The sequence below is a fragment of the Anneissia japonica genome, unplaced genomic scaffold (genome assembly GCF_011630105.1).
Source record: "Anneissia japonica isolate Jap-2015-1 unplaced genomic scaffold, ASM1163010v1 scaffold284975_len822289_cov185, whole genome shotgun sequence".
Taxonomy (NCBI): domain Eukaryota; kingdom Metazoa; phylum Echinodermata; class Crinoidea; order Comatulida; family Comatulidae; genus Anneissia; species Anneissia japonica.
In genome coordinates, this window is record NW_022699685.1 from 656,706 (window position 1) to 679,867 (window position 23,162).

Here is a 23,162-nt window from a genome sequence, read left to right on the forward strand (position 1 = left end):
CGACCATGACAGCGTGGTTGACAGATTTCATGCAAAATTTCCAAAATATAGAATTTCACTTTCAAGAATGAGGATTTGAAAATAAATTAGATAGTTACATTGCATACTCTTTGTTTCTTGTTTTATTTAAAATGTTTTTGTTCTGGAAGCTGATTTCAGCATTAGAAAGCATAGCCTACATGAAGTCATATTATAGTAACTCGATGCCTATCAAATAAGTAATAAAAATTCGACATAATTCATCAAATATCCATAATTTCCACCGGGGACCTAGGCGGCCAAAGGCCCCTAGCCAAGTGAGACTCGATTTGCTCCACTAGCCCCCCCCCCCCTTCCCGTCGGGGTCTTTTGCCCCTCCGTCGGGCATGTCCTGGCGCAATCACTCGGTAGACTGTACGCAGTTTTTGTCGACATGCGAAAAGCGTTCGACCTCATCAATAGAGAAAATTAATGGCATAAGCTAAGCCAATTTGGTTTTTATTAATTGTAGGCCTATTGAGGAATTATTATCATGGAATCACGTCATGCATAAGGTATAATCAAGCATATAGTACCGGTAACACTATCAATTGTCATTTTGGGCTCAGACAAGGATGTAATCTATCGCCTTTATTATTTAGCCTATATATTTCTGATTTAAATTATTTTCTTGAACAAAAGGGTATTGGGGGAATACAGGTTGGTGACACCGAGGTAAATAATTTGAAATACATGGATGATATTGTCTTGCTTGCAGAAACACCGGTTAAGCTACAAAAAATATTGAACTCCCTTGAAAAGTATTGTGATATGTGGGATTTTTAGGTCAATATGGGAGAACCAAAGCCATCATTTTCAGAAGGGGTGGAATAGTGATCAAAGACGAACGTTGGACATATAAAGGTGACAACGTTGATGTTGTACCATATTATAATTATCTGGGCCTTAAAATAAGCTCCCGGGGCACCTGGTCAGCTCCAATACGAACTTTATCTAACCAAGCAGGTAGAGGTATTTTTAAGATAAAAAGTTTTCTTGAAGGTAACAGTTATATCAATCCAGATTTGAAAATGTATTTATTTGACATTTGACTCCATGGTTGTGCCCATTCTTCTTTATGGCTCAGAGGTATTGGGTTACGATAATTGCATCACTTATGAAACATCACATACTAAATATTGTAAAAATGCACTTGGTATCCCTTACGGCACTAACAACACTACATTGGGCGAGCTGGGGCGTTACCCGTTACGGATAAAAGTGTATAGAACTGTGGTCTCCTATTGGCTGAGAGTAATATAACTATGGAACAAAACGGCTTCCCTTCAAATATTACAATATGCTATATCGTTAAGATACATCAAATTGGGTCTCCCATGTAAAACAAACTCTTTTAAGTACGGTTTTGGATTTGTTTGGCTTAAACAGGTTGTAGCAGATATCAACGCTTTTTTAGATTTCATTGATTTCTCAAAGATAATTATGTTCAAACATTTGAAGGTGACAATTTCTGTTCGCAAAGTATGCATTTTTATTTGAATATAAAGGAGCCAAATTATCATACTCAGCATTATATTAACTTAGTTACAAATTTTAATCATAGGCGATGTATTACAATGTTCAGGACAGGATCACACAACCTTAATGTTAACAGCCGCAATGCAGAGGGCCTTTTATGTAATATATGTAATTTATGTAATATATGTAATTTATGTTTGCTTAACGAAGTGAAAGATGTTTACCATTTCTGTTTAATTGGTCCCGCCTATAAATCGGAAAGAGAGTCATTACTGCCATCACACTTCTGGGTTATTACCCGAACCGTCATAAGTTATTAAGTTTGTATAAATATAATAATTTACAAATTAATTTATCTAAGTTTCTCTATGTTGGCTCTAAATTAAGAAAAAATCTCACTTCATTATAAAATGTAACTCTATGGGCCGGTGGCCTAATCGAGCTAATAAAGTCGGGCATTGCCCGAATGAAATGAATGAATTGATTGAATGATTATTTATTATTTGATAATTAAAACAATAATAATAAAAACATCAAAACACAAAAAAAAGATGGTTTGATTAGAGAGAATTGGGAACAATATCCCTGTTCAGAAGGCAGGGGCGGATCCAGAGATGTCCAAAAGGGGCGGAGGAGGGGCCGAAAGTTGGGCCGATTGAGACAACAGTGTCGTAGGGGGTCCGGGGCATTCCCCCGCGGTTTTTGTGTTCTAGACGCCCGAACATAACATTTGAGGCATTCTGGGCTATTTTTTTCTTTTTCTCTCTTTTTTCCCCTTTTTTCACCTCCCAAAAAAAGGGGGGGGGGGGCGCCCCCCCCCTAAATCCGCCCCTGTACAGGGTAAACACCAGGAAATAATTAATAGCAACGCAGCATTGTGGTTTATCAAAGTCAGGGTGTCGATAGGAAATACATTAATATCTAATAAGCTATCGAAACGTCATACCTCATTACCGTATTAATTGCTGAACTAATGTGTCGAACTTTTAACCGATTATTGTCACGGGACAAGGCTGCATATTTTCTGTACTGTATGTATGTAGTTGGTGATGTTCCACGTATGTCTCCTCGATGGTATAGAATAACACTGCAGTTGTTAAAATAAACGCCGGACACTTTGACATAGTTTGAGACACAAGGCCTATGAACGAAATTGAACAAAATTTTCGGCAGCGCCTGCTGCCTTCCTCAGGAAGACACTCTTACGTTGATTCAGGCAATTTCGTTTAATAAATGTATAGGTCTCAAACTATGCCAAAGAAGTGTCCGGCATAGTGTTATGATATATATATATAGAGAGAGAGAGTATATATATATAGATTTAATTATTGTTTTACAGTTTTACATCAGTGCATTAAAGGCGGGGCTCTTCATTCAATACATTATTTGCATTTAAAGTTTTTTTTTTCTGAAATAAGTCAATGAAATTAATTAAAAAAAAAAAAAATTTCAATTGTAAATATTATGATACGACATAATGTGTACTTTTATATAAATGTCTAATTGCTATAATCAGGAATGATTCCTGATGATATAATTATTGTCGAAATATTGAATCCCGACACGATGGCGTGCATTTCATACATAGTATGTATTACACTATCTTATCTTAGATTAATTGCTATAACTTTTTATGTTTTATGGTTTTCCATTTCTGTTTATTTAAATATTTTTAATGTATTCTCATGTAATTCAGCGTTAATGCTGCCAGTTGTGATTAAATAAAATTGAAATTGTTTAAAAACAAACAATACTATCAACATTTATCAAGCTTTCAACTTTTCTTCATAATTATGACAACCTATGTGTGCCTCATATGACCCAGTGACGGATCCAGGAATTCGAAATAGAAGGCGCGCAGGGAAGGACTTTCACAGATAGGGGTATGATTATGGCAACTCTGGATGGCCGAAAATTGCACTCTCACTTTCTTATTACCCTTTTTTCATAAATTTCAAAAATTTAGAGGTGGGGACGGCCAGGACCCCCTTGAGTCTGTCACTGTCAACTTAGCTCTCGGCAGTGGTGGCACCAAGATTTGGTCGACCGGGAATGGGCTGATGATCCCGATTCATTGTTTATAATATGTTATTGCTATTCTAATATTATTATTATTGCTCAATTTAATTATTTTCTACTGTATAATATATATATATATAATATATATATATATATATATATCAAAGAAAGATGAAAGAAATAAATGTTGCTGAAATAAAATTTAAAAAAAAGAGCAAAGTGGGCGTGGTCCAGGGAGCGAAGCCCCGGGAAAATTTGACAATATTCGGGGTTTCAAAGGCTTATTTAATCGACTTTAGAGGCTACTAACATGTATAAAATACATTTTTTTTTCTCCTTGACGAATTGCGATTTTTCTTCATGACCGGGAAACAACTCTCTCGGCTTAAACTTTCAAGGAGATCCTAGACCCTTTTACTATCAAGATTCATGACCGTAAATATTTTTCCTGGCGACATTTAAACTACAGGTATACTATACTCCTTAACAGCCCGCCCAGGGCCCTGACTGGCAGTTATAAAACGCATGCCTCGTGTATTTTTGTAATTTTAAGTGTGAATACCGTTAGATGAATATGTAAGCTAAATTTAGTTCCAAACTTAAGCTCTGACCACAATATCAATTTATGCGAAAAAAAAACTGATATGCCCATATATGGGTGTAATATGACATTATCATGCCCATATATGGGCACATCACACAAATTTGTCACATAAAATTTGAGTGTGTGCAGAGCTTCAGAATAAACCAAACACACAACATGATAGTTAAAATAACCAAGCTTTAATAAATATATTGTTTTTCTCAGGTTTCAACCAAGAATAATGTAACCTGTATTCACCATGATCTGCACAACCGACAGACGTCAAACCCTGTTACAAAATGTTGCTAGCTATATTTATCTATAAAGCGTTATCTCGAGTTTGTAAAACCATATCAAACAGATATCTAGGTATACCTAAGTAATTGCATAAAGTAATACTCTTTATACATCAAAGGTAATTTAACAAATGAAAAAAAAATATTAGGGTTAGTGGAAATGCTGTATACTATTCAATATAATTATTACTCCAAATTAATGAATCCAATAATCATACTGTAATGCTCTTTAGTTTGCATAATTCAGTAATTTTGTTAAATTCAACACTCAATTTCGACATTGCGCAATTCTGGAAAAACAAAGATTTATTTGGATTATTTAATTATCTCATGTGGCTGGAACTTTATTTTATTGCAAATATCCCCATAAATTCTTGAAAAAAATTCTAAGAAAGTCTTCAATAAAGTGTATTCTTAAACATTCTTAGAAAAAAAACCACTAAAATACATCACTGATGTAAAATAGCAAATAATGATTAAGTAGGGACGAAAAATAATTTCGTGGACACAAATCTGTACAATCATGGATATGATATAACACCCTGGGCCTACACTCTAAAAAAAACACACAAAATCCAACCTTCATCACATCCATTTCAATTAGATTAAAACAAAAATATGTTCATGCAATATAAGCTTTTCAAAACCAAATATTGAAAACCCATGGTTTATAACAGTTTAGCAAGAAAAACCAGAACACTGCTTAGTACAGTAATTGCAGAAACTAACAACATGACAGGCTATCGTTTACTTATTTATACATATCAAGATATTGTATAAAATAAAACACATAGGTCGTAGTAGATTTACCTCAATATTTACTGAGAAAAAGAGGTAAATCTAATACTGTACCACCTGTGTGTTTTATTTTATATCTACAATATGCCTATGCAGCAACTTTGATGTTTTTGTATATGTATATGTATATATATATATATATATATATACATATATATATATATATAATATCGAATTATATACATTATAATATACAAAACTTTAATACAAATAATAACTCCTTTAACAGCAGACTTTTATCCATATCAATTAGTTAACCAAAATAGCAATTAGAAAGTACAGCTGCTTTTATTATTTTTTTTCTGGTATATCAACAACTAATAACACTTTGGCAAATGTATTTTCTGTTTTTTTTTTTTGTTCAAACTAATCTATTAAAAATCTCATAAACCCTTTTTGTTCAAAAAATACCTTGACAAACAACTGTGATCACTTCCTTTAAAATAAAAAAAATGTTTTGACCAAGAAAATGATTTAAAAAAAATTCAAAAATAATTTCTTTTAAAATAACAATGTGTTGACCAACTAAACAGTCAAAGTGATAGAAAGACTCTTTTGTAGTAAAATATAAAACACAACAAAAAGGATGATAAGTACAATATAAACACACAAAACTAATCATGTATGTTCACAGAGCTACAGTATTTAGGCATAGAAAACCTGTCTAAATAATAATTGGGTCTATTCTGTCAGACTAACATATAATTATTGTGCATAAAAATACAGTAACCATAATCCAGATAATATCACACGTTTGTGACTTGCAACGTACCAACACCGTAAAACTACATTAATTTGGTTTTATTCTGTTAAATGGAACATCACTCTCAAGTAAATTTTGAACTCATGTACTGTCAGCCTCCCGCAGTGTATTACTTGGTTAGCAATGCAGGTCACTGCAATGTGTGCATCCACCTTTTTCCTTGAAGACCTAGATTTAGTTAAGGTAAAAGATGATATCTCCGATTTGTGGTTTTACCAGCACCATCTCATTTATAGCTGGTGATAATTCATAAACAAGCTATATAATAAACACTGCGACCAAATTTAAAAACAGTTAAAATAGTAATGCTGTAAAAAAGTACCATAAAATGATAAATAAAATGTCCATGAACTTATATATAGCCTATAAATCTCTTAATAAATAAAGCATTTGATCTTAATGGCTTGTGTTGCAGTGGCGGATTCAAGAGATGGAGGGCAGCCAGCACACCCCCCCCCCCCACAAATTGTTCAAAATTGTTTTAATATAGATATATAAAGAAAATCATATTCAAATTTTAAGTCTGAGAGTGAAATTTCCAGCCATCTGGAAGTGCCATAATCACAAATGTTCTTACCTCAGCCCCAACCATGGTGGGGCTGCGGTGGTACAGTTTCTCCATCTTTGTAAAGTACCCTCCTGGGCCCCTCTATTTTTAATTCCTGGATCCGCCACTGTCTTGGTTAATAAAAGAATGACAAGAATTAAAATACTGGATATTCCTCTGTCTACATACATACTAAAAACTAGTAATAATTTTATGATTGGAAATTTTACTATGATATATTTGCTACAACAAGGTATTTCAGGTAACGTTTTAGGTGACGTAATCATTCACGTGTCCAGTAACTGTTCAGGATTCCTCGCAATGTGAACGTTATAAATTATAATGTACTGCACGCATGTCAAAATATACGTCAATACACGAGAGTCCTGCGGAGTGGTCTCTAAATGACAAAAATGAAAGAACGGACACAATCATACTATCATATGGAATGAAACAACAAGGAACTCAAAACTTAATTTCAACAAGATTATTGCTGTTTAGATCATACAAAAGGTTTTTTTTTTGTTTTTTTTTACATTTTTTAATAACATTTTCATTAATATCTTCTTAGATTTTCTATAAATATGATACATACACTTTGAATATTGTTATAAATCTACCCTGGAAACCTACAAGAAATCTAAGCTGGTTTAGAAAACAAAAAATGTCCTTGGGATCGGTAATACATGAATTCAGTACAGTGACTCTCTTCCTTTTCCCAAAGTACAGTAAGTATCTCAACCACTATCTACCACAATCTTAACCTTTGAACAACTGAACAGATGCAGGAAGGAAGAAAAGCGTTCTATTGTTTTTACATCCATAATATGGAATATCATTTCCACCGACACACCTTACTGTAAATATAAAGTGTGTGTGAACAAGATAGAACTAGGCTTTTGACATACGGTACTTCTTTTTATGCAACCATGAGGTATCAGGGCAAATGGAAATACTTTGCATAAACTTACATCTATACAATAACGTGATCTTGTATCAAAAGTAAGTCACTCAACATGGTTTCTTTGAGAAACGCTATAAGGTATACAGTAATCAAATGTTATAGAATATCATTACCTTTTCCTTAAACAAAAGTTAATTCCCTCTTGAATCAAACCTTTTCATATTTCCTTATATATAAATGTGAAAGTATTATGTTAACTTTCACTTCAGGAGTTTTGAACAACATTCTGAAGGCATATCTTTAGGAAAGACTTAAACATTTCTTTATGCTTATTAATAATTGAATAATCAGAAATATTTATCATAATTTGGTCAGATATACCTGAGTGCCTTCAATAAATGCAAGAATATATGAATCGAATATTGTAATTTCTTTGTAATATATTGCACCTATAAAATTGAAAATGTAATATTATTATGATTATTATTGATTTGTTCATATTTTACACAATGGCAATAAGTAAATGTATACTACTACTTATGTATACATGATTTAAACTGTCATTGGTCAGAAGGCAAATACATTAAAAAAAACTAAGAACAAATTAAAACACTTCAATACTTAGGTGTTCAGAGACTAAAAAATTCAAAAGTCACTTATAAAAAGATAAAAATAAAACAAAGGGATGGATACAATTTGGATGCTTTTTCTTCAAAACTTGATTTCTTTATAGTCCTCTTTCTTTAAAAAAAAAACTGGAGCTGTTTGTTGAACTTGTGATAAACATCAACTGAAAAAACAATAGTTTTCAAAATGCAAGTGAAATTGAAACTAAAGCATATCATATTTTGTACACAGCACAATCAGTGTGTATGTTGAAGTACATATAGAGGCAAACAACAACAAATACATAAGCCCACCAACAGTTTCTGTTTACTGACCTAGGAACTGTCAGTCAGAATTTTTAGGCAAGAAAAGCACTCAAGCTTTTGAAAAAATCTACCATAAATATAAACAAATCTTGTAGGTTTGTGTGTATTCATGTGTTTAGTCAGTGGGTGTAGCTAATAAGCAGAGAACACATTGGTTCATAGGATTTCTTGTGATACCTCCTCCTTCCTAATACTGTATTTATTCGAGTGTTGCGAATGATGTTGCTTCCATTAGGTTTACTTGCATTCATTTAGGGGCATATATTCACTTAGAGAAAAAAATCAGGTTTGGTGCGGCACTTATTTGAGAGCGGCGCTTATTCAAGCATTTACTTCTTAGTGTCCTAGATACTCTATATTGGCCATTAAGCATTTAGGAATAATAAAGCCACTACAATATATTTGTTAAAACTAAACAAAGTACCTTAGTAACAAATGTAGCCAGTCATATTATAATATAAACAGATTTGGTAGATAATTAAAATGTACAATCTACAATTCTGTAGATAATAGATTCATGATTTCATTTTCTCATTTAAAGAATTGAAAACCCAAAATCCAGTTGGGCACAATATCTGTTAAAGCATGGTTACAGTTGATGGGACTGGATTATGATTACTAAACCTTCTAATGCTAATTTACAGAAGGAAGAAAGCATCAGTTATTCAGGTTCTTAAAATTTTCAATGGTTTTGATAAGTTGAAATGTGGTACCTTTTTGAATTGTCAGTTGCAGTCACTAGGGGACATTCAATAAAACTACCGAAACCGAAACCCATGAGAACATAACTTTAGTGCGAGAGTGATTAATGACTAGAATAGTTTATTGGATAAAGTTTTGGATTAACAGGCAATTAATCAATTTAAATCAAGGCTGGAAGAACACTGGCAAAATCACCAGTATAAATCATATGAAAAAGACTCAGACAAAGGAGCGAATAAGCATGCGTGGCAATGCAGTGGCGTAGCCAGGGGGCAGAGCCCCCAGATTTTGGCCTGCAGAAATGGCAGAAATTCAAAAAAGAGGAGGCGGCCTTTTGAGGGACTTTTTAAAGATGGACTATAGACCACCTCAGCCCCACTATGGTTGGGGCTAAGATAAGAAAATTTTTGATTATGGCACCTCTAGTTGGCTGGAAATAGCACCCGCAGACCAGGGAACAGTCAAATTAGTAGGCCTAATTTAACTGTTCTCTACTTAAACTTAATTTGAATATAATTTTCTTTTTTCTCCACTTTTAAATTAAAAAAAAAAATTAGGGAGGGTGGGCCGGCTGGGCCCCCTTGAATCTGCCATTGAAATACTTATCATTATTTTTTTCAATTTATCCTGATAATCATAATAATAATTTCGTGCAAACTAACATTCATGAAAATAATGATTTATTATCTACTGAGCTTGTGACGTATTCGAACCATGAAAAGCAAATGATAAACCTTATTTCTTCATGGAAAAACAGTCACTCCAATTCTATAGTCCAGTGGTTCTCAACTATATCACAATAGGGGCCAAAATTGTTCATGGAATACATTTGAAGGCCCAGGAAAAGAGGTGTACTGTGGCATGTAGTGCCTTAGGAGTGCCGCAGGTGCGAGCCAAGGGAGGGTTTGGGAGGGGGATGGCCCCTTTACAAATTAGAAATTGTTTGAAAAAAAAGTTACCCTTGTGTTTGGTAATGCAAAAGTCAAAAATGTTATAGGCCTATATCACACAATGGATCATCGGTAATATTTCTTTGCTGTTTGCTGCGACAGTTTTTCTGATTTGACTGATTAAATTGCTACAATTTGTGGGCAATACATAGACCTAGTCAGCAAAACAGAATGCCAAATTATTAAGGTTAGAAATCTAGGCTCAAGCCGAACGGAAACTATTATTTTTGTGTACAGTGCTTTCAAAATTTGATGGTGTCCGGTGGTTCAAGAGACTCACTTCGCAGAAAAAAAAAAATTTACTGTATATTTACTTAAATTTTCATTTTGTGCACCTTAGTCCAGCATTGTCAAAATCACAGAACATGAATATTTATAAAAATCGTAAATTTTCATTTGCTATAACTTTTCATTTTGTTGGTCAATTTTCATGAATGAAATTGTAGTTTTTAGAATGCAAAATTATTAAGGTTAGAAATTGTCACTTTGTACAATACTTTTAAAATCAATCAAGAGAGGTTTTTTCCTTTTTTACTCTTTTTGAATTTCACTTTTGTGCAAGTGGTATTGCGACTACACTAACTGTGAGTGGAAATACTGCCGTCTAACTTCTGATCAAATAGGTCTAAGGAGATAGGATGCACACAAAACATTAGATAGCATTTTTATTACACAAACATAAAAGGTGATTTACTTACTTAAATAAGTTGAAATACACAGACCCAGCCCTCAAAATTAATGCCGGCATTCAGCAATGCCGACATAAACAGCGACGTGCAGCCACCCAACGTCGACGAAAAAATCACCGGCGTGAAGATTTTAGGCCTAGCCCAAACTAACCCAGGCCTGCGCTGGTACTAGTTGTGGTAGACACGACAAGATAGCCGTAAACACAATATTAAACTTTATTCTTAATGAAATCAAGTTATTTAATGTCTTTTATGTTGTATTATGAGTAAAATGTGAATAAAATCAAACTGGATTGTATATTTCATGCTTTTATATTGTTTTTACATCCATTTTCAGTCAGACATTTTTCTAAACAACACATTCTTTGTGCATCCTAAACTCTGCCCGCTAATTGGTTAATTTTTTTCGTGGGGTCATGATCGATGGGCAAAATGTGCTTGGCTGTGATGACGTTTCGTAGTGTGTGACAGCTTGCAAGACAGGAACAAGTTCAGTGTAAACAGATTAATTTTTAATTAAACAGATTAAATAAAACAAATAAGAAACCCTCGTGGTTTTGTTTTACAGTCAAATCTTAAAAATTTCAATGTCATTTTCTACAAATTTTCTCTGTAATTAGCAACATGTTTTTGAGGAATGAGTGAAGCTATCATTTGTAATTTACACTGATGAATCTATGACGTCCAAATCCGAATTAAACGTCTACTGAAAAAGAGTCAGCCGTTATAGAAACTTGCTTTGGGTTCCATCTTCATTTCAGGTTGATTGCAATCGATTTTTAAGACATGGCAAGGAGATAATGCACTTTATAAACAATATTAAGACGTAACTTTCAATTTATCTAACATTAACGTTCCAGCCTACCGGTGTGTCATTTAATTAATAGATAATCCCTATATGGCAACGTTATTGGGACTGAGCTAGCAGTGCGTCGTAACCGTCGCGACAGTTCATTCACAGAGTGTTGTACAGACAGCGATGATTATTGCGTTATTTCGTCTGGAAAATCGTTTATTACTATTAGTTATTAACTGTTTGTTCGGTTTGTAGTATCATTTTATTCGTCATTATAAAAACATTTTTCAAAATTTTTTTCAATAATTAGTTGTGATTTGAACATCAGTACGTAGGCTAGGCTTTCCAGCTTAACTGGGTGACTTGAAGACATCCATCACTGCCACAACAGGTCAGCATGGGTTGATTTCAGGGCTGTAGGCTGAAACTAAAAACTGCTGTAAAATTTTATAGCGCCGATGATTTTCATTTTTTTTTTTGCCGACATAATTTTTTCCTAATTTTGAGGGCTGCAGACCTATCCGTGTCAAAGGCTGTATAAAATCACTGTTTAATAAATTTAGCCTCTGATAACCATTGCACCCATAAAATCGATGGGAGATGGTTACAAAATGTACAAATAATTGCGTTTTTACTCAATATTGGTCTGGAAATACGCACCGCACTTGGAACAGAGCACAAGTGAATAGACAAAATTCATGACAGGCATTCGTAATTGTTGTTCTTTCCACTCGCTTTCAAAAGTGGGGTTTCAACTATAGAAGATTGGTGAAAAGTGGGGAACAATTGACAGGATGTCCCCCTACTTTGAAAAGTGGGCGGAACGTTTCCCCGTCCCCACCGATCGACGCCCATGGCTTTAACATCAAGGGTTTTAAAATAATTCATTATCATTGAAACTAAAATAAAATGTGATTTAAATTATATATTTCTATCAAATATCTAAGAGTTAAAGTAAATGTTGAAAACCAGAATGTGAAAACCAGTACCTTCATACTTAATTGTTGATCCTATCTATCAATGCTATCGTTGAATATCTGAAGCACTTTTCATGAACACTGGGTCAAGGCTGGCTAGCTTAGCAGAGATGAAAGCATGCATACAATGCAGTAATTTCCTTAGGTTTGGACATTCAATTTCCTGTTATATAAAAAAAAGTATTCCAAATTAGGAATAAAAAAATTTCTGCATAATACTATGAGTAAATAAACGTGGACTAGGCAGATAGGCGAGTCCAGACTAGAAATAAAAATTTACCCCTTGCTTTTAAGAGTATAGAAATTAAAGAGTTCATACATACAGTGTACATACAGTGACATTGCCATCGTATTTACAAAATGCACCGTAGGGTTAGGGTTAGGGCGGCTGTGTTTGGTTGTCTCATGGAAGTGTAAGGTATTAAAATGCATTAGTTTGTAAAAATAGTATTCTATCATTCTCTAGGAAGGAAATGTTTCTTGTGGAACACAGATAATAATAATAAAAAAGAACTGTGTACTACTGGATAACAACCGAACACAGCGGAAATCCTCTCATGCGTACAGGGGCGCATTGTTTGTTTACGCTCACAACAAGTGTACTGTGCTCTCTATAGTTTCTATACTCTTGGCTTCCAATCAATATACTGTATATATCAAGAAGATACAGAACTACTATTTTTTTAACCTTTAAAATTTTACAAACGTATGAGACTAAGTAGTGTTTTTTTTTCTCTTTTATTTTGTCTAAAATGAGGAAATAAAGAGAGTACAGTAATATTATTATTATTTGCTATATTCAAACCACAATAAATTGTTGTTATAGCTCAGCACTTCAACAGCACTTTGGGTTAAATTAGTAAGGGCAGAAGCCACTTGAGCCAGGTGGGTGAGGTTAGAACCTGATGACCTAGCAAAGGACAAGTTTTTTTTATGTTAATTCCTGCTAATTAGTTTTAAATAAATCATATATATATATATATATATATATATACTGTCTCTTATACACATCTAGATGTGTATAAGAGACAGATCTAGGCTCAAAGAGACAGGTCTTACACTATGCAAATTTATTCACGCGAATCGAGAGCGTCGAATACTGAGCATGCACATTCAAATTTCTATCGTAGTTTTTCGCTTCAGCGAAATCAGTAGCTTGAACTGTTTCTACTTTTTGCAAAGTGAAAAAATGCACAACCAATCAGAACTCCGATTTCTTCAGATTCGTGTGAGTAAATTCGCTTGCGTAAAACTGGGTTAAAGCTCATTTTTTCAACTAGAATTTAGATATTCTTAAGATCTGCCAAACAGATTTGGAATAGAGTACATTCGGCCTTTCAGAAAAATCAATAAATTGCAGTTTCAGTTTTGGGTACTTCAACCTGAAAAAAAGAGCCCCTGTTATATGTGGAAAGGATGAAAAAGACTGCTGCATATAATGTCCCTTTCAGACATTCACAATTTTTGCTACGATTGAGCATCATTTTTCAATTTTTCAAAAATCACAGTGGCGTCGTACTAAATTACTAAATAAGTTGTGGTCAATAGTAATTCATTGTAGTGCATTGTACTGGATCTTGATGCATTGTGATGGAGCAGGAATTTTTTGAATGTTAAAAAAACAAATGTGCTCAATCGTAGCTGTGAAAAAAATCATGTGAGTGTCGTATCGTTATCGTCTTTGTTGTGATGGTGTATCGTACATTCATAGAGGCCACAACACCTAGAGCAGCAGCTTGCATATATTGCAGGTTTTTGAACATGGTGAAATATCAACAACTATGGTGACGACAACAAGATCCAAATATTCGTCAATTGCACCTTTTCTGTAATGTGATTAGTTAAATCACACAGGCGTCTCGGTAAATCATATTGACATCATGCTTTTGCTTTTGTAAAATCATAGTGACATTGTAATACAATCTGGGTAATTCGTAGTACGTTGTGACAAATCTTAATGTTGTCGTAACTCTATCGTTATAATTCGTAACAATGTCGTCAAACTATTGCATTACTGCCATAATACATCTTGACAGCATCCTGATAGCCTGAACCTTTTGAGCATGAATCACTACGGTAGAGCACAATTTTAGAACTTTTAAAAATCATGCTCCATCGCAACACAAAATGTGAATGTGTGAAAGAGGCATAACTGTGTGTGCTATATACTATTGGTAGCTTCACATTGACATGTGTCCATATATAGTCATGATCTGCCCATATATAGTCATGATGTGCCCATATATAGTCATGATGTGCCCATATTGTCATGATGTGCCCATATATAGTCATGATGTGCCCATATACAGTCATGATGTGCCCATATATAGTCATGATGTGCCCATATAGTCATGATGTGCCCATATATTGTCATGATGTGCCCATATATAGTCATGATGTGCCAATATATAGTCATGATGTGCCAATATATAGTCATGATGTGCCCATATATAGTCATGATGTGCCCATATATAGTCATGATGTGCCCATATATAGTCATGATGTGATGTCACGATGGTCATATTTAGGCATGTCACATGTTTTGTCAAATACAATTTTATAGTGTGGACAGGCTTTAAATTTCAAGACGAAATTGAGAATGGCACATCTCCATATAACATACCTGAATTTCTGTTGCATTTTTATTTGTATTAAAGAAATGCAGCTTGACTTTGGATTCTCCATCATCTGATGAACTTTTGAGCTGAGAAAATCTGTATGTCCATAATGCAGCCTAAAGCATAACAATATGAGATAATTTCTTACTTTACTGCATATCATTTTCAGGCACTGAGAGATAAAAATATTACAAAAATTATTATCTTCAGCAAATGTAGAGTGAGGACGGTGGAAGCAAACGAACTGTCGCAATTACTCATTTATCTTCAGCAATGCTAGAGTGAGGACGGTGGAAGCAAACGAACTGTCGCAATTACTCATTTTAACCCAGCTGGGATCAGGAAAAAATATTATTACAATAATTATTTACTGCTTTTTACCTTATTTTGTGCATCAAATAATGTAAAACCTGTTTCAAAGTCAAGAGTGAATCCAACAACTTTTCTCTTCCAAGTGCAGCCATATGTTTTATTCTGTAAAAAAAAAAAGGAGAAAATGTAAAATAAATAAAAAATCATTTGTACTGTATATTGTCACTGGTTTGTGAAAACAAGTAAATTTGTGCTAATATTTTCAGTATTATTATACATTTAAGTATATTAATAAAAATATAATCAAAGAACAATATTATTCAAGTAAAGATCATACAAATATTTAATTATTAATCTTGAATCATATTGCTGTATGTGTATCACTAACATGACTATATGATAATGATGATCATGAAGATTATAATGGTGAACATAATGATAATAATTATGAAGATGATTGTGGTCCATGACTACCTAGCAGCTGTAAAGAAGTGCTTATAGTAGCTACATGTTCACATCATTCCACAATGACAGGGTCTGAAATAAACCATAACATCGGGGTAACCCCCTACTCTTCCGAAAGATGCAATGAGTTCTTTAAAGTGCACACGAGCCAAATGTATACACTGGACCTCCATTTTAAGTCCTTATTCGAGAAGGCTTGGTTCTACCAACCGAACCACGGACAAGGAGTAGTGGGAACCAACACCAATAGTGTTGTAGCTAGTGGCGCCCCTGGCTTACTGCTCGGCTACTCGACTTGCCCAACTAAAGATGATGACAATGATGATGCTGATGATAAAGGTGATGATGAATATGACAATGATGACAAATATTATATATTATAATTTGGAATAGTACTAAAATATTGAATATTATCATTATTATTATTATTATTATTATTAATTATTATTATTAACATTATGAAAGCTTTGGGAATATACTTTAGTTGTTTTTCCCATGTGATAAAACCATGTTTGACAAGTTTAAACTCAATGACCCAATCATCTTAACCACAAAGCTACATTTCTATTCCGCTTGATAACCACAACCATTTTCACTATTACCACCAATCAACCATCCTACTAAAAAGACCGGACTCGACATACTCTAAGTCTAATCACAGCTGCGTGAGTTGCCTGGTGGATTGCACTATGCCACACGGCCATTTCGCTTCTTGTCTCTGTACTCATGTAATGGCTTTCCTCTCCCGCTTCTATTCCAAAGCAATACGGACGTTCATCAAGTAATTCCACATCCTACAGGAACAGAAAAAAACAAAACAAGGAAGTTAATTTTTTTTTAAATACGGTCATCGACTTCAGAATAATAAAGCATTCAAAAGGTAGGAACAGTTAAAAATAATTGAAATAACAGATAAATAACAATAATGATAATAATATCATAAATATGGATATATAGCGAAAACAAACAAAATCTGTATGAACTCGACAAAGATAAAACAACAAAATAAACAAACATAAGACAATAACATATAAGTAACTGTTCAAGAAATTGTAATGATAATAGTTTGATATAAGTAAACCACTGCTACTAACAGTTAACTTTCACATTGCTTAGACAATTGAAAAATAACCACCATAAAATCAATCAATAGCACATCTGGGGAAACCTCAAACATTCAATAACAGTAATTAAATTTCTCACTTTAAAGGATCAATGAAAAGTTATTAACTTCAAACTGGTTGGTTTTTAGCTATTTATCCACTATTTACTATGAACATTCTTTAGCAATGTACGGACTATCATTTATCAAATTATATTTGACAAAAACATGTGACATGCCTAAATATGGTCATGATGTCATCACATCATAACCATATATAGGCACATCATGAATATGTATGGGCATACAACATATTAATCATCTATGTAAAAATATATCAGAACAATATTATTTTTACGTCTGTTAATCAGAGTGGACAACATTTACTCATTTTTATTTTTGTGAAAAATTTAAGTATAGAATTTATTCTTTTAGTTTCCATGCTCAACATAAACAGTGCCCTTTGGTACACAAAGTGTACTCAAACACAAGATGGGAAAGTTATGCTTTAGACCACAATATCAGGAACTTTTTTATTTTGGACGAATCAACGATTAATAATTTTTGTAGTCCAATGACCTCAAATTGGCATACATGTTTGTCCAGAGGGTTGGGTGAGGATTTCCTTGATTGCTGCTGATGCTGCCACTGATAATTTGGTCTATGTGAGATATGGAATAGGCAAATATAACTTGCATGTTCTATACTTTATTTAAACCAGACCTCTGTGAGGGCCGAATTTCCTATGTAGCCATTTTGGTGAAATAATATAAATATAGAAATAAGGAACAAACAAAACGAAATAGGACTTTTCTTATAAAGAGAGCTCAAAATGTGTTTTTAAAATTCTTAATTCAGACATAATGTTAGGCAATAGTAGTTGCATTTTCATTACATTATCATTTGTCAGGCAACAGGATCTAGATTCTATCAAAACAGACATTCAATAATGGGGATATAATACTTTCATAAGAGATCGTAAACTTTCGTCCTTGTGCAAGCAAAACATTATGTATATACTCATAGGCGACCTGCATATAATGCATCTAGCTGGCTAAAAACGGAGCCAATGCATAGATTTTCTTCCAAAATAATACCATTTATGAGTTTTTATATGTTTATCAAAATCTTATTTCTTTGTCCTTAAAATTGCATTCATTCATACTATTATTGTTGCTCCATTGCAGTAGTAAATGTGTGTGTTACAGACGACCTGCATATCAGACAAGCATGGTTCAATAAATCTAAAATTTGTATGTCACGCGTATAGGACGACCCCGTTTTTCAATCGTAATTTGCTATCTTAAATCTTGTTATACGCGAGTATATACGGTAAGCATATTATGCAAGACTTAATCAAGAAAGTACCTTATAAACTCTAGACAAGATTTCTGACAGCTTGTAACATCTTTCGTGTTTAAACCACTCATGTGTATTTACCTGAGAAAAAAAAAATTATTACTTTACAATAGTTGCAGTAATATTCATTATTGCTATGGCCATGAGGTTGATGAAGGATAACCACCAAAATGATGCCTACAACAACAATTTTTATTAAAGTTCTTACAACATTATTACCAGTGAATATTGTATCCATATTGAATAAGTATACACAACACAAAACCTCCCCCACCTGTTCCTAGCTAGTTGTGCAGCAAAAAGACAATCAATGTTACTATATCTTACCAAATGCCTATTCATATTCCCCAAGTTGTAAGAATCAAATGTATATAGAGTGCCTTATACATGTGCATACATGTATTTGGTATATTAAAATTTTGCACTTACTGGAGGTGTATCAAAGATCAGTAATTCTGAACCTCTGATAGCTAAAAACTTGTATTTCCAAATAACACTTTGGTTATTGGTCTGACGCTCAGACACCCAACCCATATGAATAATCTGAAAGGGAAAAAAAGAAAATTATACATATAATAATAGTAATCAATCCATTAATGAACCAGTGATACCCAATCAATCACTACTATTCAATCCCTAAAATAATTTATACAAATGTATCAATCAAATGAGCATATTCAAACAATCAATGAATATGCAATGCAGTAATATATAGTTCTTTTATGATGATCCAAAAATCAAGTATAAGTAAGGATGGTATAAACTTACAGACAGACTTAACGTTTCACCTGCTTAGGACCAACGAGGCTTAGTCATAAGTGACGATATGACGATCGAGAGCATTGTGATGTTGGTTCCGATGAACCCTGACTGTGACCTTTACCAGCAGACCGCTTGGGATATCCCAAGCAGGATGTGCGGGGGCCGTCATCTTCATATCGTCACTTATGACTAAGCCTCGGTAGAAGCAGGCAAAAATGTCAAGTCTATCCGTAACTTTATACCATCATAAAAGAACCATATATTTACCTATTACTGGGTCCAATGAAATTATTAAATACTTTAATATGCAATCAATCAATCAATCAATAAATCACTCAATCAATCTATCAATAAATAACTACAGACAATAGTTTGATTAATCAATCAATATAACAATGGAAATCATCAATTATACTCACTTGGTCATGAGGCTTCAACAGATCATTTGAAATCTTCATCTGAAAAAATTGAAATTGAATGAAATGAAAAAATTTTCTTCCATTATTAAAGCACTAGGATTTTTTGTTCAATAAAACAGTAACATGAAATCAGACCGTAGAAATTTATAATCGATAATAAACCAAGCACAGTTTTATATAAAATTACAGCGAGCTTTCTACAATCATTATAAGCCAACCAATTGGAATTACAGTATCTGAATATTTATATAAAATCAAACCGTCGTAAGTTGAGGCATGAATTTTGTTGCAACAGTTTGCCTATCTATCCCCTGTTAATGATAACTCTCATGAAATATAGATAAACCTCAAATATTCAAGTAGAGTATTAAATACATTATTTTAAAGCATTAAGATATTAAATTTCATGGACAAATAAAAACAGGTTTTTTTTTTCCCAGACTGACAGACCACTCACTATGGTAATATTAACTGATTAAAATAAAATTAATTGGGTCTATGAATACAAGAACAGTATTTGTTACGTATATATCCTCTATGCCAATGCAAATGCCATACTGTACCAGCAATGGAGGCTAATTTACACAACAGCAGGCAACCGTTATTTGCATAGCTTAACCTAGACAACCAGTGTTTTAGATCATTAGTTGAACCGATTAGCTTCTGAGAGACCACAGAAATGTGAGTTATTATTATTATTATTATTAGACAGGCTTACTGTACTTTGTGTATGTTTATGAATAACTAAATATTACAGCTAATAATAATAATTAGAAGTATTATTTTTTTTCAAGATTTTTTAGCGCAACACAGACGGTATTGATTAATAATACAAAAAATTTACTCTATACTAAAAAGTCCCTGATTGATTTATAAACAGAATGTACAAATATAGGCCTTACTGATTGCGCATTTAGCGTTGCAATGTGTGCTGAAATTGTTCTCAACCAGTCCTGCAGCTCACTCTCATCTTCACACTGAAAAACACCTGAACTGGCACTGTCCATAGAGCACAGTTCAAATGCATTCGACCTACAATTCACAAAATGTACAATAAACATAATTAGTTCAACACAGTAATCATTGGATATACAGTAGTTCTCAATTAAACTTTTGCAGAAGGTCGACCTTCCTGTGACTTATTTTTAAAGTTGTAAAATATGAAAAACTCAATGAAATTCAATTGAACAAAACTGAATTGTCCAATTATAAGATTTCAAATATATAATTTAATTTTTTTTAGATTAATATCCAGTCTATATTAAAAAAAATATGTAAATGAGTGATGTTTTGCCCTACCTGATGTTTAATCGTACGGAATAACTCAGTACGTTCCAAAATACTTGAGTTAATTAAGTGATACTGAGTATTCGCGCTAACTTATCAGGTAGGGCAAAAAAATCACTCATATCATATTTTGCTGATGCAAACACATTGAAATACCATTGCAGTACCTGCTGCTATTTGGGGATCGGATTCAACACTAGTCACTACAAGCTACCAGCTCTGTAGTGGCTATGACACCAGGTTAGTTATCTGGAGGTTGTGGGTTCGATTCTCACCTGAATCACTTGCAATTTTCTTTGCATGTATTTTGGTGGAGTATTCGGTACGATAACGTCAGGTAGGAAGAAACACTCCTATGATATTTCCCTGACACAAACACACATCAAAATAGATTTAAATCTATACAAATCTAGGTTGCAAGAAATGACAAGTTCATGAATATTCATTTATTGACCCCTCACCTGACTCTATCAGACCCCAGTTGACTTCGGGTTAAACGGGCCATGAACAGAGGAATGGAGAACGCGTCTATCCAGGTTTTCTGAGGCTTAGGAGGGGCATCTGTGGTTGTCTTGTCTGCAAGTGACCTGGACTATAAGTGAGTGACATTAATTGAATTACATTGTACACTATAAACTTTGTTGATTTAAAATCATGTAGGTTACAAATTGATTTTAAATTCTCCAAATTAAAGACTATTTATTAAGCTGGCCATTTAGGCATGATACTTAGTACTATTATTATTAATACAGTAATATTATTACATTTAATTTGTTTTCTATCTATCCACATTTTGGAGTTTCTTCAAAGTTGCACAAAAACATACATCAGGATTTAGCAATTAGTTTTAAATTAATTTAAGGTATGCTGCCTGAGATAAACATTTGAAGAGAGACTTGTAATTATAACATTCAATTCTGACTTAAAAAGATTAAATAAGTTATTAATTGCTTTTCAATTCTCAAAGTTTCATTAATTGGTAATTTATGCATGGTACTATTAATATATTACAATATTATTGTTTGAAGGATTGCAATTCAAAGTAATAATATATCAATTGCTTGCGGTAGACCATATAAATAGTTCTGAAAAAAACTGAATGTCCTATATGTCTCATCATAGAGACATTCTCAACAAAACAACAGCTCTTTTCAGAACTATCTACGTGGTATACCCACAAGCATTAAATATATTTTAGCATTATTATTAAATTGAATTTGTTCTCTATCGACATTTAATTTGGAATTTCTTTAAAGTTACATAAAAACATATCAGGTTTTAGCAATTACTTTTGAATTAATTTAAGGTATGCAGTCTGAGATAAACTTTAGAATATTTAATTATAGCATTCAATTCTGATTTAAAAGGATTAAGTAATGATTCTTGAGTCTGTTCATTTACAAGTCAAATTGAAGAAAGTAAATGACTGTTCTGGCTCATCAGACATACATTCTTATATATATATATATAAAAAAAAAAATGTTTTGGTTACCTGCCAATTTGCATCTCCATTAGCCTGTCCAAGTCTATCCTCTTCTTCTATGTCAGGTGGCTTCTTCACTGTCAAATTTGAAGATGACAAGAAAATTATAAAAATATAATATAACAAGAAGGCATACATAAAACGCAACTTAAATCTTTGCAACCTTCAAATATTCTCATACCAACGTGTATGTGTGGATAAATATTTAAAGAAAGTTACTCACTGCGTGCGACTGCGACGCGATGGCAACGCGATGAAGAACGCACGCGAAGACGCAAACCCAACGGTTCATCTTTTTAATGAGGATCCGTTCAGATTGCCACTGACAATCAGCAGACTGTGTTGCGTCATCTATCGCCCACCGGAAGCAAATGAGTGTCCGGCTTAAGGCTTACCATTCCAAAACCAGCATCAGTGACCAAAAAATAAAATGTGGCGAAAACAAGCAAAACCAGTCAAATCGATTTTTAGTTATTAATACAGAGTTAAAGAGTAAAATTCAAGCTATAAAATTGTAAAAGAATCATTTAAATCTGACATTTCCTTATGAAGTTACAAGCGTTTAAACACACAGCTGTTTAAAGAACAATATTTGAGAAATCAGTCTTCAAAGATGATGACACCATCACCAAAATCGTTAAAATTGTTGTTTTAACATTGAAAATGGGAAAAATAACAGCATAGCCTGACGAATATGATTATATAAAGGTTTTAGTGCAATAAAATAATTTCAAAAATTTTGACATTCCAGCATGTTTTGACCATTATCTCTGAAACACGATTTGCGATGAGTGACTGGTTTGGCTTTTATATATTGGTTTGGCTACATATTTTGTTATTCTCCTCAAATGATGGGTCATTTACTAAAGTCAACTTACTATTGCCAGAGTTATGTGTACAAG

At 33.3% G+C, this 23,162-nt stretch overlaps 1 protein-coding gene across 5 annotated transcripts in view; it reads right to left on the reverse strand.

The window, feature by feature from the left end:
* Window positions 1-4,280: 4,280 nt before the first annotated feature.
* Window positions 4,281-23,162, reverse strand: part of LOC117103070 (gamma-2-syntrophin-like) — a 43,856-nt gene continuing 24,974 nt past the window's right edge. For all 5 annotated transcript variants that reach the window (XM_033243560.1, XM_033243556.1, XM_033243559.1 and 2 more), the window contains 11 exons: window positions 22,270-22,337; window positions 21,239-21,369; window positions 20,393-20,522; window positions 19,491-19,529; window positions 18,739-18,852; window positions 18,319-18,390; window positions 16,493-16,642; window positions 15,453-15,545; window positions 15,077-15,187; window positions 12,466-12,616; window positions 4,281-8,197 (listed from right to left, as the gene is read on the reverse strand). In XM_033243560.1, coding sequence (XP_033099451.1) covers window positions 12,500-12,616; window positions 15,077-15,187; window positions 15,453-15,545; window positions 16,493-16,642; window positions 18,319-18,390; window positions 18,739-18,852; window positions 19,491-19,529; window positions 20,393-20,522; window positions 21,239-21,369; window positions 22,270-22,337 — 1,025 coding nt within the window. In that variant the 3' untranslated portion in view covers window positions 4,281-8,197; window positions 12,466-12,499. The remainder of the gene's footprint in view (window positions 8,198-12,465; window positions 12,617-15,076; window positions 15,188-15,452; window positions 15,546-16,492; window positions 16,643-18,318; window positions 18,391-18,738; window positions 18,853-19,490; window positions 19,530-20,392; window positions 20,523-21,238; window positions 21,370-22,269; window positions 22,338-23,162) is intronic.